This window comes from Eimeria maxima, genomic scaffold (genome assembly GCF_000499605.1).
Source record: "Eimeria maxima Weybridge genomic scaffold, Emw_scaff21, whole genome shotgun sequence".
Lineage (NCBI taxonomy): Eukaryota > Apicomplexa > Conoidasida > Eucoccidiorida > Eimeriidae > Eimeria > Eimeria maxima.
Genome location: NW_013564978.1, coordinates 27,133 through 45,013, shown reverse-complemented (window position 1 = coordinate 45,013; position 17,881 = coordinate 27,133). Strand labels below are relative to the sequence as shown.

The following is a 17,881-nucleotide window of genomic DNA, read 5'->3' as shown; positions in this document are numbered from 1 at the left end:
CAATATATACTCATTTAAGAGCTGCCGCTTTTCGCAGCTGCAGCCAAAACGAAAGTGGATCCAGGAGTCTGTGTATGAGGAGCCTGTGTAGCAAGGCTCACGGCCTCTGTCCTGCTGCAGTCTTGGGGGCTGATGCTGCGGATGCTGCTGTTCCTGCTGCGACAGCAGCTCTGCCCTCTACACTCTCTGTCCTACTGGGCACATACAACTGGAAGAAAACAATTTTGAAATGGCATGCATGTCGTCTAACAGGCTACCTAGAGAGCCGCCTAAGCTGCGGAACAACAAACCCCACCCCGGACCGCCTAGTTGGGGCTGCTACCGTTCCTGCGGAGGCAGCGGGGTCGGCGGCGGCGGCTAATGCTGCTTCGTGTAGCAAGTTGCTTTGTCTGCTTGAAGACAACATATCTGAGTCCTTATTGAAGGGCAGGTGCCGCAGAGGGGTGGGCGGCGGCTGTCCGGCCTTCTGTCCTTCCTGGAGCTCTCGACCGCCGCAAAGAGCAGCAGCAGACGTCTTCGCAGCAGCAGCAGTTGCTGCTGCTGCAGTAAGGCCCTTCATGCCTCATAATCCATTGGGGGTCACAGGGCCCCCCCCCGCCGTTTCGTGTGAAGGCGCCCCTGGGAAGGCAAGAGCGAATCCAGAGTTGTGTGTTCCGGCAGTCGAAGCGTCTATACAAGCAGCCGTAGTAACAACAACAGAAATAGCAGCAACAAAAGCAACAGCCATTCTGTGGGAGGATGAGCTCAGCGATGACAATGGCCTTTGCTTGATAGACCTTCAGGTGAGGTAGTCCAGATTTCTCTCGTAGACGTGTTGCTATTGTTAGTTGGGCTGCGGCTGCTGCTTCCTGCTCTCTTGCTCTTAACGTGTGTCTGCTACTGGGGTATTTCACTCCGGTTGGTGTCCCGCCATTATTGTGCATGCGCTGCAAGACACCGTGGCAGCGGGGACGTCCGGCAGACCAGGGTACCTGCTTACGGTTGTTGCTGCTGCCGCCTACGTGTTGTGTTGTAGGGTGAGGCCCTTATGGCCGTTCAAGACTCACCGGATGCCGCAGCAAAGTTGGTGCCGCTGCAGGATTCTCCGGAGACAGCAGGGGAACAGCAGCAGCAGCAGGTTGAGGGCTCCGAATTATGGGGCATAGTGCGGTGGCCGTCTGCTGCTGCCGCTGCTGCTGGCGACAGCGGATGCTGCTGCTTGCATGTGGGAGGAGACAGCCTGGAAGGGAAAGTTGGACCTTTTGTCTCTGCTGGAGGTGCAGGGCCCCTGGCAGTGCTGCGGCGTGTGCTGCGGCCGTTGCGGTTAGACGTGTCGGAGTGTACGTACACCTCAGCTGCAGTAGCAGAGACAGAAGCATGGGAGTTTCAAGGAGTTGTCGAGAAGACTGTATCCTTCTGCGACCCACCAGTGCTGAACCCTTTTAAGGAAGTCTTCGTTGCTCAGGCAGCAGGCACCGGTCCGCAGCCGCAGCAGCAGCACGGTGCAGTGGCAGGACCTGCTGCTGCTGCTTCTATGGCCGAAGCAGCAGCACCAGATGCACCCAACAGCGACGCGGTGTGGCTCATTGCTGCCTCACCACTGCTGCAGCAGATGCAAGGTTCGTGGCAGTTGCTGCACCTCGACCGTGTGCTGCGCGACGAGCTGCAGAAGCAACAGCGGCAGCAGCGGCTACTGCTAGTAAAGGGGCGGCCTGCTGCACTACCCCCCTCTCCAACTGCTGCTCAGATGCGTGCAGAGAGCGAAGCCATCATTTGCTGCCGCAGCAGTACCTTCCGGCTGTCGCAGAACACCATAGACGGCGAGGTGCTGGTTTGCTACAGGAGCGCTCCAGGAGCAACAGCTGCAGCAGTACCAACGGACGACGAAGTCATCGTAGTAGACGATGACAACGGCAATAGCAACAAAAACAAGAGCACCAACAACGGAAGAAGCAACAGCAGCAGGGGAGGCAGCCACGGGGTTGCAATTATGGGCGTCTGCAGGTCGGTGCTGCAGCTGCAGAAGTCACGTGGACGGTTCCACCAGGTGCAGCAGCTGCTGCAACTGCCGGTGCAGCAGCTGCTATCTGTGCACACGGACGCAATACCAGCAGCAGCTGCCGCTGCAGGCCGCACGGTGCTGCCGTCTGCTTTGCTACTGCAGCAGGTGCAGGCCTCTCCTGAAGAGATCGCAGCAGTCCTCCTTGGTGATGCTGGCCTGGCGTTTGAAGACACTTGCAGCTCACAAGCAGCAACAACAGCGCCTGCAGCGGCTGTGGAGCAGAAGCAGTTACAGGAGGGAAACCTCCGGCAGCAACGCTTGGCTCAGCTGATGCAGGAGCTCCCCCCCATGTGGGGAGCGCTCCCTTCGCCCGCATCAGATGTTATTCTCTTCGATCCGGACTTAGGCGGGTATTTCGCAGTCTCTCCTGCTGTGCTGCGCAAATGGGTGCTCCGCATAGCAGATTGTCTCGCCCTAAGCAGGAGCGGCAGCAGCGGTGTCTACGGTAGCGAGTGGCGTAGCGTTGGCTGGGCGTTGGATGCAATCGAGGAGTCCGTGCAGCAGATTGGCCATGTCGTTCCGGGGCTGCGGATACATCCTGAACGAGCAGGAGGACCCGCAGCAGACGTAACCGCAAAAGGCGGCGAGAAGTGCCCTCGACTGACTGCAGGTTTGCTGCTGCAGCTGCTGCGGCATTTCTGTGACGTGCGGATTCCCCAGCTCTGCTGTAGCAGTCATCCGACGGCCTTGGGGGACAGCTGCCCCCCTCTTCCGACGGAGGCAGGTGCTGCAGCAGGAACGACAGCAACAGCAGCACATGTGGTTGAGGACCTGGTGGATCTCGTGTGCAGCCTAGAACGGGTCCTGAGTGATCCAGAAGCAGCGCGGAAAGCTGAGGTGGCAGTGAACCTGCTGAAGTTACGTGCCTTGCTGGCAGCAGAGACCGCAGCAAGCGTGGGGCTACAGTTGCAGTTGCAATTCGGTGTACTGTTTCCGTTATCTGCTGCAGTGTCTGCAGCCGACATCAAGAAGTTTTGCATCGCCTTGGGGAAACGGTGGGAGCAGCTACCCTGCAGGGTATTGCACTGGGGAAAGTCACATATGGAGGCACGCGTAGCAGCACTGAAAACTGCAGCTGCTGCTGTTGTCACTACTCAAGGCCAACAACAGCAGCTGAAACAGCAGGAAGCGGTGCATGAATTGTTAGTGGCAGCATCCGACCATATCCCGCTGCTGGCTGCGTGGTTTCACATGGAGCAGCTGCAGGGAAAGGTAGACCAGTATCTCTCTGCAACCCAGCTGCTTCGCTGCTGCTCCTACGGCTTCCCCGATCTACGCACCGATTTCAGTCAACAGCAAGCGCCTCCCAGGTGTCTCCTCTACCCTAACCGCCAGCCGGAGGGAGCCGTTGCTGGCCTCGAAGCAGCAGCAGCAACCGCTCGCCTGTTTCAAGCTGCAGCAGCTGCAGCAGCCCACGGCAGGAGTGGCAGCAGCATCCGGGAATTTGCTGCTCTGTTGCCAGATGCAGACGATCAGAATGCCTTCTTGCAGGGTATGCTGCTGTCTCCTCTGCGATGCTCGTTCGTTGCTGTTGAAGGTCAGCTGCTGCAGCTACCTGCAGCAGCGCTGCCCCTAACCCCGAGGGAGCGCCTCGTTGCTGCATACGCTGTGAAGTCCGTGTGGAGAGAAGAAGAGCTGGAGCTGCTGCTGCGTCCTTGCCTATTCATCAGCGGACACGACCAGGTACGTGGCTAGCGACTGCAGCAACTGCAGCTGCATGTGCTACTGCTTGCGATACTTTTGTTCCTACCCCTGTAATGCTTCCGAGATTTTGTCGTGGACGCGAGAATGTATGCCAGGTTCTGCCTTTGCAGAGGAGCTGCATCTTCACATCTGTTCTTGGCCTTTGTTTCTGCTACTGCTGTTGGTCCTGCTGGCTCAGGATTTAGCTGTAAAATTGGGCGCTCCGCCGGCGAGCTACTGCTTCGTCTTTCAGACGGAGTTGTCTGCAGTAACGAAAGAACAGGTCACTTCGTTCAAAGCCAGAAACGTCCCACTCCCCTACTGGGAACTTGACTGATGCTGCGTTTCACCGCAGCCGCCACCTCAGCAGCAGCAGCCGCAGCAGCAATGCAAAGGCTAGCATGCTCAGCTTGGTTAAGAGTCCCACGGCTTTCCTGTTTGCTGCATGCACCCCTGCAGTTGAGGATATAGAAAGCAGCTTCATACCTCTTCCCTCCTTGCACGCCTGGCTAGTTAACTAGTTAGCGGGATACTTAGCTGGCTGTGTTGTGAAGTGGCTAGTGAGTCCTCTAGTCACCTCTGCGTGCAGCAACTGAACTGCCGTTGACAGCGAGGTTGTTTACGCGGGGCAGTAACATGCACAGGCGATGCTTGCAGGCTATCTATTACTATCGCTTCTAGCAAACTGTGGCTACCTCGCTGCAGCAGCTGCTGCTGCTGCTTCGGTGGTGGTTCAGCACTTGCGCGCTACAGCCGCAGGGCGGTGCCACTTGCTTGTCGGGGTTGGTTCTCAGTTACGTAGTCAGGATCGAAAATCCATTTAGTCCGCAGGCTAGTTGCTAGTTGCAGAGCTAGCTAGCCAGGGAGGTAGCTAAAAACGCAGATGGCTAGAAGGGGAATACTCTAAGGGCCAACTAGAGAGATGTGCTGGGTGTCGGTGGCAACAGAGTGTAGTCAATGGGACATAGTAGGAAGCACGTCTAGTTGACGTGGCAACTGCAGCAGAAGCAGTAGCTGTTGCTGCAGAAAAGAAAACGTAATGCCGACGGACCAATTATGCACTCTTGATGCTTCTGGTCCCCCCACTGTTCATCGGGCCCTGAACCAGCGGTCCTGGGTCTCGTCGCCTTGAGTGCTGCAGATGCTTGCTGCTGCATATCAGGGTTTTTTACAAATAATTACTCATATTTGAACATACGAAGTGGGATTTGCATATAGTCGTCGAGAACTAATGCGGTGATAGCCCTAGCGCTTGCAACCGATGCAAGTGGCCCCGTGCTCTGTGCTGTTGCTGCTGTTCAGCGGGCAGGCCTGTTGTGCTTGTCTGCCTGTCTCGATTTCTTGATTGCACACGGCTTTTTGTTTTCGTAAAAGGTGTTTTATCTAGGTAAAAGTGTAGTTCGGCAGCGCGCTTCAACTCCACTGCAACCGTCCGGGCCCTCAGCAGCAACAGCCGCAGCGGCAGCGGCACAACTTAAGCGTTCATCAGGTATCTCAAGCCTTGCGGAGTTCTCTACAAAGCCTCAGCCTGAAGGATCAAACTACATAAAATAGTAGAAGAAGCAGAAACGGAGTGAGCTCAGTAGATGCGCCCCGGCCGTACTGACCGAGCAGCAGACGGGCTCTCGAGCCACCAAGAAGATCAGCAGCAAGCTGCAGCAGCAACACCAGCAGCAGTAAAAGCAGCGACTATCAGAGCTGCAGCTGGAAGAGTGCAACTGCATGCGCTTCATGGGCTGATGAGGTGCACACTAAACACCGGCCAGAGCACCTGCAACAGGAGTACTCACAGGAGCGCGAGTTGCACCAAAGGGAAGAGCAACAACAGTAGCAAATAAGTCAGACACTGCCCATTCAGAGAAAATCTCAACAGCAGCCAGTGGGCGCTGCAGCAGCACCTGCTGCTGGGGCAGTTATCTACAGTCTCTTTGTCAAGTGGTGCAGAAAATTTCAACTGCAGAAGCAACAGCAGAAACAGCAACGACAGTGGACACCCTAGAGGCAGAAGACACAGCATCAACAGCAGTACCAGCAGCTTCAATTGCAGCAGGAACAGAAGCAGCAGCAACAACAGCAACAACAGTGTTCGCGGGACTCGCAAGTTTTCGCTCACCGTACTGCTGGCTGGGCGGGGCGCCGCGGTAGCTGCTTCTAGGTGACTACAACAGAAGCAGAAGCAGCAGTTGCAACAGCAACGAATACTGCAATAGCCGCATTGACGGGGAGCAGCATAGAAAATGAGCACTCCAAGTTCGTCCTTCAGTCTGCCTCGCAATGTAGCAGAAGCACAGCGGACACAGCGGCAGCAGCATCACAACCAGCAGGGACAGCAGCAGCTGACGTATGGTAGCACCCCGCAAGCATCAATTCCTCCAATTGGATGCAGTGGCTTGCCTTCGAATAGCAGCTTCTGCAGCTGCAGCTGCAGCAGCAACGGCAGCCTGCCTGCTTACACGGACGTCGTAATAGTGGGGGCAGGCCCTGCAGGGCTCACCCTTGCGCTCTCTCTCGCTCTCCAGAATGTCTCCTTTGTGCTGTTGGACGCAGCTCCACAGCCGCAACAGGAGAGTCGTGCGTTGGCTGTGCACGCCAGGACGTTAGAGATTTTAGAAGTAGGTTTTTACCCCCACGCTTATTCTGATGCTTCTTTCAGACTTTGGATGTTGCTGTTCGTGTGGCTGCTGCTGCTGCCGTTTGTGCTACTGTTGGCTGCTTACATTATAGGGAGGGATGCTCCTTAGTATTTTGTCGAGTTACAGGGGTTTTTTCTTGTATTGAGACATGGCTTTTTATGTGTCGGACTGGTTAGTCGTCTTTCTACTTTAGCAAGGTATCTACGTAAAGAGCCAGGGAGCTGACTAGTTAGCAAGGTGGACGTATGCTGCTTGGGAAGTGCTGGCGGATGTTGTGTGATTAGGACTTGGGAGTTGCATGCAGCTTCTTAACTCTGGGTCTTCGATGCCAGTCTTTCGAGCTGTGGGTGAGCGGCAAGAAGAGCCTGTCTGTCCCCTTCAGAGACACAGAGACAGCAGCAGCACCCCGCAGGGTGCCGCCTCTGAAGGCTCTTCTCTCTCTAGCCAGCAGTATCTCCTCAGCAGCAGATGCTCCAGAGCAGCATGCAGCCTGCAGCAGCTGCACGCCTTTTCCTTTCGCGCTCATCTTGCCCCAAGCCACCACCTGCCAAATCCTTGAACGCAGACTCAACCAACTCGGACACAAGGTCACCTGCTGTTGTTGTTGTGCTGCTGCTGTTGTTTATGCCGTTGCTGCAACTCAGCCGATGTTGCAAAGATAATGCTGATATGGTTATTGCTGCTCTTTCCGTTTCAACAGCCAGGGCTACTGTTGTTGCTGCCCGACATCCAGCAGCAGTTGGCCGGTCTAGCTGCCATTGCTTCTCGCACGCCTGTTTGCTGTGTTTTCCTTTGCACAATGCTTTTCTGCTGCTGGTGTTGCTGCTTTTATTAGACAACTATTGTTGTGTTATTATGTGCATTCGGATCTCTTTTGCGTCATTCTCTTATCGTGCTCCGCAGGTTCACCGTCCTGTCGCCGTTTGGCAGGTGCAGGGCTTTGAAACAGACGACCCCAGCTGCTTTCCGCTGAAGAAGCAGCAACAGAATCAACGGCAACAGGATCAAGGGCAGCAACAGCAAAGACAACAACAGCAACAACAGCACCAGGAAGAGATGAATGGAGGGGATTTTGATTCACAGGATGATTCGGACGGTAGCTCCTTCAGGTCTCCTCACGAGGTCGCTGATGACGAAGAGGAAATAGCGTGTGAGGAGGATCAGCAGGAGCAGCAGGACCATCAGCAGAAGCAGCAGCAGCAGCAACAGCAGCAGCCTGATGAACGCCAGGATGTCGTTTTCCCTCCTTTTGCAGCCGATGGGCAAACCCCCTTGCAAGAGGGTGCGAACGGTGTGCTGGGTTACCCAGTGTCTGTACAGTTCTGTCGTTACTTGCCTCGTGGTTCATCTATATCGTGTTCATCTGCCTCGTGTGGCTGCTCGTTTCCAGCAGCAGCAGCAGCAGCAGCAGCAGCAGGCGAAGGCCCTCCAGTGCGGTTTGGGGTGATTTTCTGCCGCTACGTTGTGGGATGCGATGGCGCGGGTTCGGTTGTGAGGAAGGCCGGAGGCATTTCTTTTGAGGGGCGAGGGGATCCTCAATCCTTCATTGTGGCTGATTTGCAACTGTCTCCTTCTCTGTCTGCTGCCAGCAGCTGCACTGTCTCTCCAGCGCAATCGCCTGTCCTGGGGGCAGCCGCTCCACTTAACAGCAGCTCGCCACCTCAAACCCCACCGTCGGAAGAAAAAAAACCTAGAGTCACCCACTCAAGCCTCCTAGCTGGGGCAGCTGCAGCCCACCGCTCCTTCGCCTTGGCTGAGCAGCAACAGCAACAGCAACAGCAGCAGCAGGTGAGCGTGGACGAGCGCCTGCTACAGCTGCCTTCCTGGCAGTATCAGCAGCAGCAGCAGCAGCAGCGGGAGGCTAGCAGTTGCCAGCTGCTCGGCTGTGGAGGACTGGGAAGTGCCGCAGGAAGCATGTGGGGAGAGGGACTCATGTCTGGATTGGGGAGGCGGCTCCATGCAGCAGCAGCTGCTGCTTTAGAGCCAGGAGAGACAGAACGAGCACGGCTGATGGCCTCTGGCAGGCGAACAGCAGCAGGCGATGCGGTGGAGATACACCTCACGCCGAAGGGATTTGCAGCTTGTATCCCAATGCTCGGCACTGCGTCTTCAACAGATGTGGCCCTGGCTGACGCGAGTAGCCGCAGGAGCGGCAGCAGCAGCAACAGCCTACTTCAGCAGCAGCTGTTGCATCGCCGCGCCACCAGACCCGCAGACGCAGCAGCGTTCCGCTGGAGGGTTGTGACTGAAAGGCTGCCTTCTGCGGTTGCTGCGGCTAGCCGGCCTGTGGAGTTTACTGATGCTGCTGCAGGAGCTGCTGCTGCTGCGGCGACGGCGGCGGTATCTGTGGACCAAACCGACCGGACTGGAAACTCCATAAGCAGACAAGAAACCCAGGCGGAGACACAAGCAGAGCTACTGCAGCAAGTTGAACGGGTGTGTAGCATTAACCAGCAGCAGGAGCAGCAGTTGCCTAAACCGTAGACCTTAAACCAAAATATTGATACGTTCTGGCACCTCTACTTCAACCTCATCAGTGATAGCATTGACTCGGTTTCTTCATGTGGATCTATTGCTGCTGATGTTGTCTCTTATGGAGTTTCTGCGTTGTGTCTGTGGGGGTTGTGCTTGCCGGTGGTGTTGAATTGAACGCTACTGCTGCTGATGCTGCTATCTTTGCTGCGGGGTTGCACCTGGCTGGTGCTGGTGGCGTGTGTTGGACTCGGTTGTTGTGCTACTGTCCTTTGTTGCTGCTGTTTGCTGCGTGTGTTGGTTTGAAGATTTTTGTGGGGTGTCGGGTGACAGAGGTATACTGGGCTGCGGTGTACAAAGCCGGTGTCCGCTTGGCTGCAGCCTTCCGCCGAAAGCGTCTTCTGCTGGTTGGTGATGCAGCACATCTGCATCCTTCGATTTTGGGGCAGGGCATGAACCTTGGCATGCAGGTAGGGCGGATCCAGGAGTCATTTCATAGTAGCTGACTTTCTCCTCTTGGCTGGGCCGCAGGTTTCTCCCCACCGATTGTTGTGTTGGATTGCCTATGAGGTTTCCTGTTGTGGCTGTTTGTCTTGATGTGTGCTTCCTTGCCGTTGGGTGTCTTGCGCTGGGTTGTCTTCTGTTTTGTGGATTGTTGTTTTTTCAGCCATCTGTTTTGTGTTTCATTGTTTTGTTTTGCATTGTTTCTTGTTGTGTTGTTTTGTCTTGTGCCGGCTCCACGTCTGTTTTTGGTTGATGGCAGAGCGTTTCTCTGGTGCTCTGTTTTGTCACTGTTCTTCTGGTGCCTTCTGTGAGCATTATCTTTCGTTGTATCGTGTCTTGGACTGTCTTGCTACTGCTGCTTCTGCTTGTTGCTGCGTCTTGCTGCCGTTACTGCAGAACGCGTACAACTTGGGGTGGAAGTTGGCCCGCGTGCTGCAGCAGGGCGCCTCCCCACAGCTACTAGACTCCTATGCAGCGGAGGCGAGAGAGGCAGCAGGTCAGCAGCAGTAGCAGCACCAGCAGCAGGAGAAGCACAGCTATTAAACATACGATGCTTACAGACGCCTACGGGCTAGAAGGCAGATAAATGGGGGACAGTGCCCCAAACACAGAGAGGAAATAAGCTTTCGAAGTGCCAGGGAGAGACAATAGATGCAAGATAGACAGCAGATGCAGTTAAAAGGAGGTATAATGGAATTGTAGTTAGCGGCCAGAAGCAAGAAAGTTCCTCATGTCTTGGACAGAGACACATATAGGAAGAGAGGAAACGGCGGATGCAAGCAACACCTGCTGCTTCTGCATGTGCCGCTTCTGCATCGCTGGTCTCACGACACACGACTAAAGGAGGAGTTTGTGTTGCTTCTGTTACTGCTGTGCTCAGAGCAGGTTGTGGGTCTGGCGGACCGACTTTTTCATGCAATTCTTTCGACGAACAACTCAGGCGGTGGGTAGTTGGGAATTTCTGATTCTCTTCTTTTTGCGTGTTGTCTTCTTCGGATTTGTTTATTTATCATTTAATGCCATACCACGGTTTCTGCCTTTGTTTCAGAATCTCTCCATACCCAGCAGCAGAGTGCTTCTGCCTCTCTCTACCTCTCAGCTGCCGTCCCTCTGTCCAGGTGTACACGTAATTCGAATTACCTAACCTGCAGACTGTGTTGCTGTTACTGCTACTGCAGGTCTTGTGTCGCGTTTGTTGCTGCGCATGGGGGCGGCTGTGGCCTCACATTTGCCCAGTGCGGCTCGGAGCTTTGGCCAAACGCTCCTTATGACTCAGATATCGTACACGCAGCCGAGGTAATCAGTTGCTATTGGATGTCTTTTCCCGGGTTTTGTATTGTGCTGGTTGTTGTTCTTTCTTTGGTAGAAAATTGTTCCTTGATCCCCTCAATTTAGCCAGTTGTTTGCTGTAGTCTTTGCAGTCCGTAGGGTTGTAGTCGTTCTGTCTTTCTCTCGCCTGCTGTCGTTGCTCCTCTTTCTATTCGGTATTGCCGTCGACTGCAATTTGCAGCTTGTTGCCCACTTGCTGGTTTCGTCAGTTGTCTACTGGTCTAGCTATATTGTTGCTTATCTGCTTCTCTCCGTTCTTCTGAACCTCTATACTCTACACCCCATATAATAAGCGATAGACCCTAAACCCTAGGCTTCTGGTTTGTCTGGTGTGTTGTGGGTTGGGTGGGCCATTTAAGGCATCTGCTGGTGAACTCTGCAGCTGCACATGCAGCTGCTGAGCAGGTGTTGCAGCTGCATACTGTTGCTGCAGTTGCTTATTTGTTGTGCGTGGTTCTGCAGCATCGCCTTGGGAAACGCAGATGACTCCTTCATTTCCGGTCTCCGCCCCGGGTGCAGGGCACCAGACTGCCTCGTCAAAGTGGCGCGAGTGCGGTTGCTGCTGCGGCTGCTTTTCCTGATGCTCCTTGTTGCTTTTGTTGCCGTTTTTGCTTGTTGTTGCTGACTGCTTTGCTGGTTTCATGTTTTATGTTTTTTCTTCGGGTCGGCATGCCTCGCGTGTTTTTCGGCGGATGTAGTCTTTTCCTGCATGTTTTTTGGCATCTCTAAATCTCGATCTCTTTACAGCTTTGCATGTCTTCTCTCGCCTCTACCCGACTGTATTGACTGCGGTTTCTACGACGTTAGCTGCCCTTTAGCGTTTGGTTTATACCTCCCCTTCTCGGGGGTGAGGTCTCCAGAAATATGCGTTCATTACCATTTGCAGTGTGTATTGGAATGGCTGTGCTTGTCTTCTGCACTTGCTTGTCATATGGGTGCTTGCGGTATGTTGTCTCTGCCTTCATACGTTTGCGGGCTTTTTCCTGTTTAGTTGATGCAGCGCCTCTCCCTCCTCTTTCTTCTTTCCTCTGCAGATCCCTCGGGCTCTTCCCACAGAGACAGGAGACCCTGTTGTCGGGTACCTGTTTGAGCTGCTTGGCAAGGGCCGGCATTTGCTGCTGCTGCATATCATGCTGCTTCCACCGGGGTCGCGTAAACAGAATATCTTCGGATGCGAAATCGCTGGAGCCCCCCTTGTTTGTCCGTTTCCATCTTCGTTGCTGCTGTTGCAAATGCTGTTGTTGCCTTGCTGCTGCCCTGCTGTTATCGGTGCTGCTTATCTGGCTGCTGCTGTTCCTGCTTGCTGCTGCTGCTGCTTGTACATGGAGGAGTTGGCATCTTGCGTTCCTCCTTCCTGACCAAGTTTCAAAGCCACAACAGCAACATAAATGCCGTTGCATGGCTGTTCTCTACACGCAGCAGTGCATAGACCCATGCATGGCTGTGCATCCTTGCCTGCGCGGGCAGGGAAGATGCGGGTCAGCTTTTGAGTATCATGCGTCTCCTGTTCTCTGCTATGCATGAATCGCTGCTGCTTGGGCTCTGCTCTCAATTGATGGTGCTGCTGCTGCTTTGGCTGCTGGTATTGCGTTGCAGCGCGCTACAACATGGAAGCCGTGAGCACATTAGCTCGTCTTTGCCAGCTGGCTGTCTTAGCTGCAGCAAAGGGGGCTTCTTCTGCTGCATTGCCCTCTCCCAGAGGAAGTGATGCGACAGCAGCGGCCTCCTCAGGGCTTTCGGGAGCGGCAGTAGCCCCTTGTCTGCGAGCTCCCTTTTCCGCAGCGGATTTTGCTGACGACGCCCCTCAGGGCCACACTCGATTTGCTGGTGCGTGCAGCAGCAGCAGCAACAACAGTAGCAGCAGCGGCAGCAGCAGCGGCAGTGAATCGGAGGAACTTGATGATGATCACAGGGCTAGAGGGAGGCAGTTTAGAACCACGTTTCAGGACTCTCAAGATGGGCCCGGGGGCACCACGCCATGTCATGAATCTGTTGCTGCTGCTGCTGCTTCAGCAGCAGCAGATACTTCTGCTGTTGTTGGAGGGCGTGTCCTGCGCCGCCACACCATGTACCACCCTCCAGCTGCTTCTGCGTCAACTTCAGCAGCAGCAGCGGAGCGACACCTTTGGGCCTCTGACCTTCGTGTTGTTTGGTGTTTTCATGGGCCCCCTGCAGCTGTCCACACAACTGCCACTTCCACAAGTATCACTTCAGAAATTATCCGCGGCAATTCGCGTGTGCTTCCGCCTGCCAGAAGCCGTTCTCTGCTCCTATCTCCACAGCAACAACAGCAGCAAGAGCAGCAGCGTTCGGGTCATGGGCAGGTGCCCTTAGCTCCCGGGGCAGAGAGCGGGAAAGGGGAGGTGGAGGAATGTCATTTGGTAGAGCGTCCACTGCTCCAGCTGCTGCCCCCTGCTTTACTGCAGCAGATGCAGCAAGCGAGCAGCAGCAGCAGCCGCGGTGCTGGGGGCTTCGTGCTGCTGGATTTCTTGGGCGATCTTGCCAGCAAATTTGGACTGTCTCTTGCAGATCCCCATGCCTCTGATGGCGCAGAGGCCAGCTGCGGCTTCTCCCTTATCCGGCCCGATGGCTACTTAGCTCACTGCGGGAGGATAGGAGACACGAAAGCTGCAAGGGGACTGCTGGACTACCTCATTAGATTCTAGCGAAACGTGTCATCTGCAAAAGCTGGGGCTCCTCATGCTGTCGGTGCTGCTACAGCACGGACGGCCAAACCTAGGCTGCCGGGACAGCAACAGCAGGAGCTAGTGCTGTTGTAGAACTGCGTCCTGACCATGTTCACATCGCGTTCCCCGCTGGAGCCGGCAGAGTCAGCAAGGATAGTGGCGCGATCCCGTAGAGTGGTTGCAGCACATGAGCTTCAGCACTAGTAAGCAGCAGGAACACGCAACACGAAAAAGCAGCAGCAGGGTGCAGCTTGGCGCTCCTCTGCCCGCAGACAGTGGGCGTGTTGCGTTTTAAGGACAAACATAGGCTGGTAGTGGCCCTTTGGCTGTTGTTCATGCCACGCTACCTGGAGTTGCTGCTGCTGCTGTTAAAAGATAGCAGCAGGAACAACACTTAATTTGCTTTCCCTAGGTCTCTCTAGGAGCAGCAGCAGTAGCAGCAGAAGCAGCAACTCAACTGCATGCCCAGAGTTGCCAAAGACGGGAACATCCTCTTGCAACGTGAGCGCGCTGTGGCTTTCTGCTTAGCAGCGCTGGAGGAAGAAAGGGGACAGCTAGGCTCTCTCGCCAGCTGGCTAGGTAGCTTGCCAGCCTGTGTTGAACATGCATGCATGCGTCTCCATGCACGCTGTATATACTCGTTTGCGTTGATTCAGCCATCTCACCAGGTGCACCAGAGCCTGGGATGTATTGATGCGCGGTTGGAGTGGGTGACCGGGGTATGTGCAGCTGATAACTTGAACACCTTTATGTCACCTTTTTAATTTGAGTTTATTTACGGGGACCTAAAGACGTCTGCAGTTTCAGAGACTGCCGCGGAGACGGCGGGTCGTAGGAGGCACGAGCCAACATATCGCGTATGGCTGCCTGCATAGGAGCACCAACAGAGATAGGATAACCACAGCAGCAGTGCAAACACCACAGAAGCAAACGCAGGAGCAGCAGAAACCCGACCCAATAGGCAACGAAGGAGACAAAAATCAGGATAAGAGACCTGCGGAGAACAGCTATACAAAAGATCAGGTGGAAACATTGAAGGACCGAGAGAGAAAGCAGAGAATTTAGAAAGAGAACAGCAGGAACATCCGTAAAGAAGTGTGGACACAATGCGAGAAACAGACGGGCAACGAGTCTATAGACACAATGATGGCAAGACATGCAGTGAGAAACGCAAAAATGAGGCAGGCAACGAACCAGCAAAAACAGCTAGAAGAAACTGATAGGCATTCAATGAGTTTGTATAAATGCAATTAGCCGAAGAGGAAGACTAGAAATTGATTCATATATTCAAGTCAATTGAAGGAAATGAACGTAGACGCAGTGTATTCACATAAAGGCAATTAAAACAGCTAGACAAAGACGTCCCACATCCATGTAAAAGCAATTAGGAGACACCTGAATAATTGGCAGGGTAACGAGTTGGCCCACGGTGGGTCTTCTCTGTGGGTCCTTCTGCATCATATCGGTCACCAACTGCCGCAGTTCTGCTGAGTACACTGACGGTACAGCAGGCACCTGCGGAGACAGACACACAAACACAGCAGCCCATGCCTGCGAGCACCAGCAGCAACAAGGGCATGCACAAAAACCCAAATCCAGCACGGACCTAGAACAGCACAACTGGACTTTCAGCTCCCCCAACACTTGAAAAACATGATGCTGCCTCTGCTGATGATGAGTGTTGACGCCACTTTAGCGTCCTGCAAGCTGGAGGAGCTTGAACGCAGGCAGAGAGAGAGACAGCGGCGAGACGCCACAGCGGGCGCACAGCGGGAGTCGAGGGATAGGGTTTAGGGGTTACGGTTGACGGTTTAAGCGACAGTTCTTGGCTGCACTTGAATGTCTCTCAGGGCTTTGGGTGTATGGTTTGGGGGTTAGGATCTCACGGGAGTATTTGAAATTGCCTTAATCAGACTCTTCAGGTCCTGGGCTCGAAATGGGACAGCCAACGAGCACTGCAACAGAAAAGGTAAAACAAAGAAGAAAATCGAAGCTACGGTTATTTCCGCTGCCCGCAGAGACCGTACTCACGACACGGCTCCTGTACATACACATACACATGGACTCTTAAACAAAAGCACGTATTGCTATTTCTGTTGCTTTTGGAGGTTCAAGAGCTGATGTTGCTGCAGGTGGTGCAGCGGCAGCAGGTTCTAGTGGTGATGATGTTGCTTGCTGCTAACGAGTTCATAGATGATACAACCGAGAGACCAAATGTCGGAGGGGAAAGAGTACTGATGTTGCTGCGGCAGAGAAGCAAAATCCGCAAACCAGCAGCAATTCAGTTGCTGCTGCATCCTGGTGAAGCATCCATGAAGCTGGAGGCACTAACAGCTCGGCAACAGAGACAGACACAGAAAGGAGATAGCCTCTTGACAACGCCAACAAAAGAAATAAAGCTGTGCAGCAAGCAGTAGCCAGCAACGCTCATATTCTCTCTGTTTCCAGTTACTGCAAAACAGTAAGGAGACAGACAACCGATTGAATCCGCACACCAACAAAGACAGGAGCATTCAAGGCCACCAGCTGCTGCAGCTCCTCCATCTGATGCAGCTGCTGTGGCTCTGCCGTCTTGTTGCTGGCGCTGCTACAGCTACTACTACAGCTGCTGTTGCAGGCATTCCAGCTACTTCTGGTGTTCCTGCTGCTGTTGTTGCTATTTCTGCCGCTACTAATACTCCTTCTGCTAGAGCAGCCATTGATGTTGCTGCTGCTCTGTCGTTGCTGCAGATGGCTGCTAGTCCTGTTACTGCTGCCGCTGCGGCGAGTGTGAATATCGTTGGTGCAATGACTGCTGTTCCTCCTTGCTGCCGCTGCCTATGACTACTGTTGCTGGTGCTGTTTCATCTGCTTGTCTCTGCACCAGGGCCGCTGCAGCTTCTGCTGCTGCTTTTGCTGCTGCTGCTGCACCTGGCACAATTCTGGGCTGAAGTAATAGGGGGTGCCGATTGTGGTTTTGGCGCAGCAGTGCGTCGAGCTGAGGATTTTTGCAATTCCGAAATCTCCAATGAGCAAGTCGTCTCTCTCGTTTAGAAACAAATTCTGAGGCTTGAGGTCTGCAAAAAGCAGACGAGAAACAGCAGCAACAGCAATGGAGGCAGCTGCAACAACAGCAGGTGTCCAGAGAAGAGGCAGGTAAGCGCTGGGAGATAAAGAAGCAACTGGAGACTGTAGAGGGATACGAAGGAAGGAAGGGAAGGCGATGCAGAATGACATCGAAGAAGAAGAGGGCAGAAGGGCACGGAGACAGCAGCAAGACAGGGAGACAGCAGCAACACAGCAGCAGCAACAATATACACGCCCGCAAACTCGCCTCTATGGAGGATATGTCTCTCATGAAGATGTTTTAGGCCCAGCAGAGCCTGCGCGAGCCACAAAATTATCTGCCCCTCTTTAAACCGCTCATTTCTTTTTCGGTGCCGCTGAATGCGCCGGTGCATATCGCCACCTACATCAAAATGCACAGCCAGCAGTAGCAGCAGCAGTAACAGCAGTACAGTCAACAGCATCAGCGACGGCAGCAATAAAACGGCAGCGACGATGAAGGATTTCTCAGCTGCTGCAGAAGAAGCAATAGAAACAAGACCACAGAGCAGCGGCACCACTGGAGCCTGCAGCAGTAGCCGCAGCAGTAGAAACAGCTGCAGTCGCTGCATATTAGATACAGCATGGGATGAAGGATGCATGCAACCAACACAGCAGCTGCAGCAGCTGCAACAGCAGGAACAGAAATAACAGCTGCAAAAACAGCAGCAGCAAGGCTAGATGCACACACAGCCGCAGCAGCAGGTGCAGCAGCAGGAGCAGCAACGCAAGGCAAAAATGAAAGACAGGAAAGCTCGCCACTATAAGAAATTTCCCGATTACGCGCAACAAATTCGAACACCAGAAAATGGAAGGGGGAGCAGGAAGGAGAAGCACAGAAGGGGAAGGAAAAGGAGAGAACAAACGTAGAAGGGAGGCAGAAAGGAGACGGAGAGAGGCAGGAGTAGATAGAAGAGATGCGGAAGGAAGAAACGAGGGAAACAGAGGTGCGACAGAACGAAGATAAATACGAGGCGAGAAGGGACAAGGGGAAGCAGAACAGGAGAAGACAAGAAAAGACAGAAGAGGGAGAGGAGGAGGCAGCTTGCCTGCGCAGTGCTCCATGATGATACAGAGCTGATCCTCTAAAATATAACTTCGGCGATAACGGACAATAAACGGGTGTGGAGGGATACTGGCAAAGACCTAAAAAACAAAGCAGAAGAGAGAGAAACACAGGTGACACCGAAATGCAAGGACAGAAACGACGGACATCGACAGGAACAGGGGCACAGAGACACAGAAAGAGGGAAATGCAGACAGAGGAACACAAAGAGAGAGACATACCTGAATGCACACACAGGAGGAAACAAACATGGATTGGCAAAGACAGAGAGATAGACACACACACACACACACACACACACACACACACACACACACACACACACACACACACACAGAGAGAGAGAGAGAGAGAGAGAGAGAGACAGACAGACAGACAGACA

The 17,881-nt window shown here is 54.0% G+C and overlaps 3 protein-coding genes across 3 annotated transcripts; all 3 read left to right on the top strand.

The window, feature by feature from the left end:
- Window positions 1-74: 74 nt before the first annotated feature.
- EMWEY_00004040 (hypothetical protein, conserved) lies at window positions 75-4,061 on the top strand (the record flags this gene model as incomplete). Its single annotated transcript, XM_013480592.1, has 3 exons — window positions 75-782; window positions 1,016-3,724; window positions 3,924-4,061. The coding sequence occupies 3 exons, from the start codon at window positions 75-77 to the stop codon at window positions 4,059-4,061; spliced, it is 3,555 nt and encodes a 1,184-aa protein (XP_013336046.1).
- Window positions 4,062-5,961: 1,900 nt separating this feature from the next.
- On the top strand, window positions 5,962-13,328 carry EMWEY_00004030 (FAD-depdendent monooxygenase, putative; the record flags this gene model as incomplete). Its single annotated transcript, XM_013480591.1, has 10 exons — window positions 5,962-6,336; window positions 6,642-6,770; window positions 7,261-8,793; window positions 9,138-9,299; window positions 9,730-9,829; window positions 10,214-10,276; window positions 10,512-10,629; window positions 11,125-11,212; window positions 11,697-11,814; window positions 12,259-13,328. The coding sequence occupies 10 exons, from the start codon at window positions 5,962-5,964 to the stop codon at window positions 13,326-13,328; spliced, it is 3,756 nt and encodes a 1,251-aa protein (XP_013336045.1).
- A 1,957-nt stretch (window positions 13,329-15,285) lies between these two features.
- On the top strand, window positions 15,286-15,766 carry EMWEY_00004020 (hypothetical protein; the record flags this gene model as incomplete). The annotated part of the gene is made up of 2 exons (XM_013480590.1): window positions 15,286-15,318; window positions 15,482-15,766. 2 exons carry the CDS (start codon window positions 15,286-15,288, stop codon window positions 15,764-15,766), a joined length of 318 nt encoding a protein of 105 aa, XP_013336044.1.
- Between the last annotated feature and the right edge of the window lie 2,115 nt (window positions 15,767-17,881).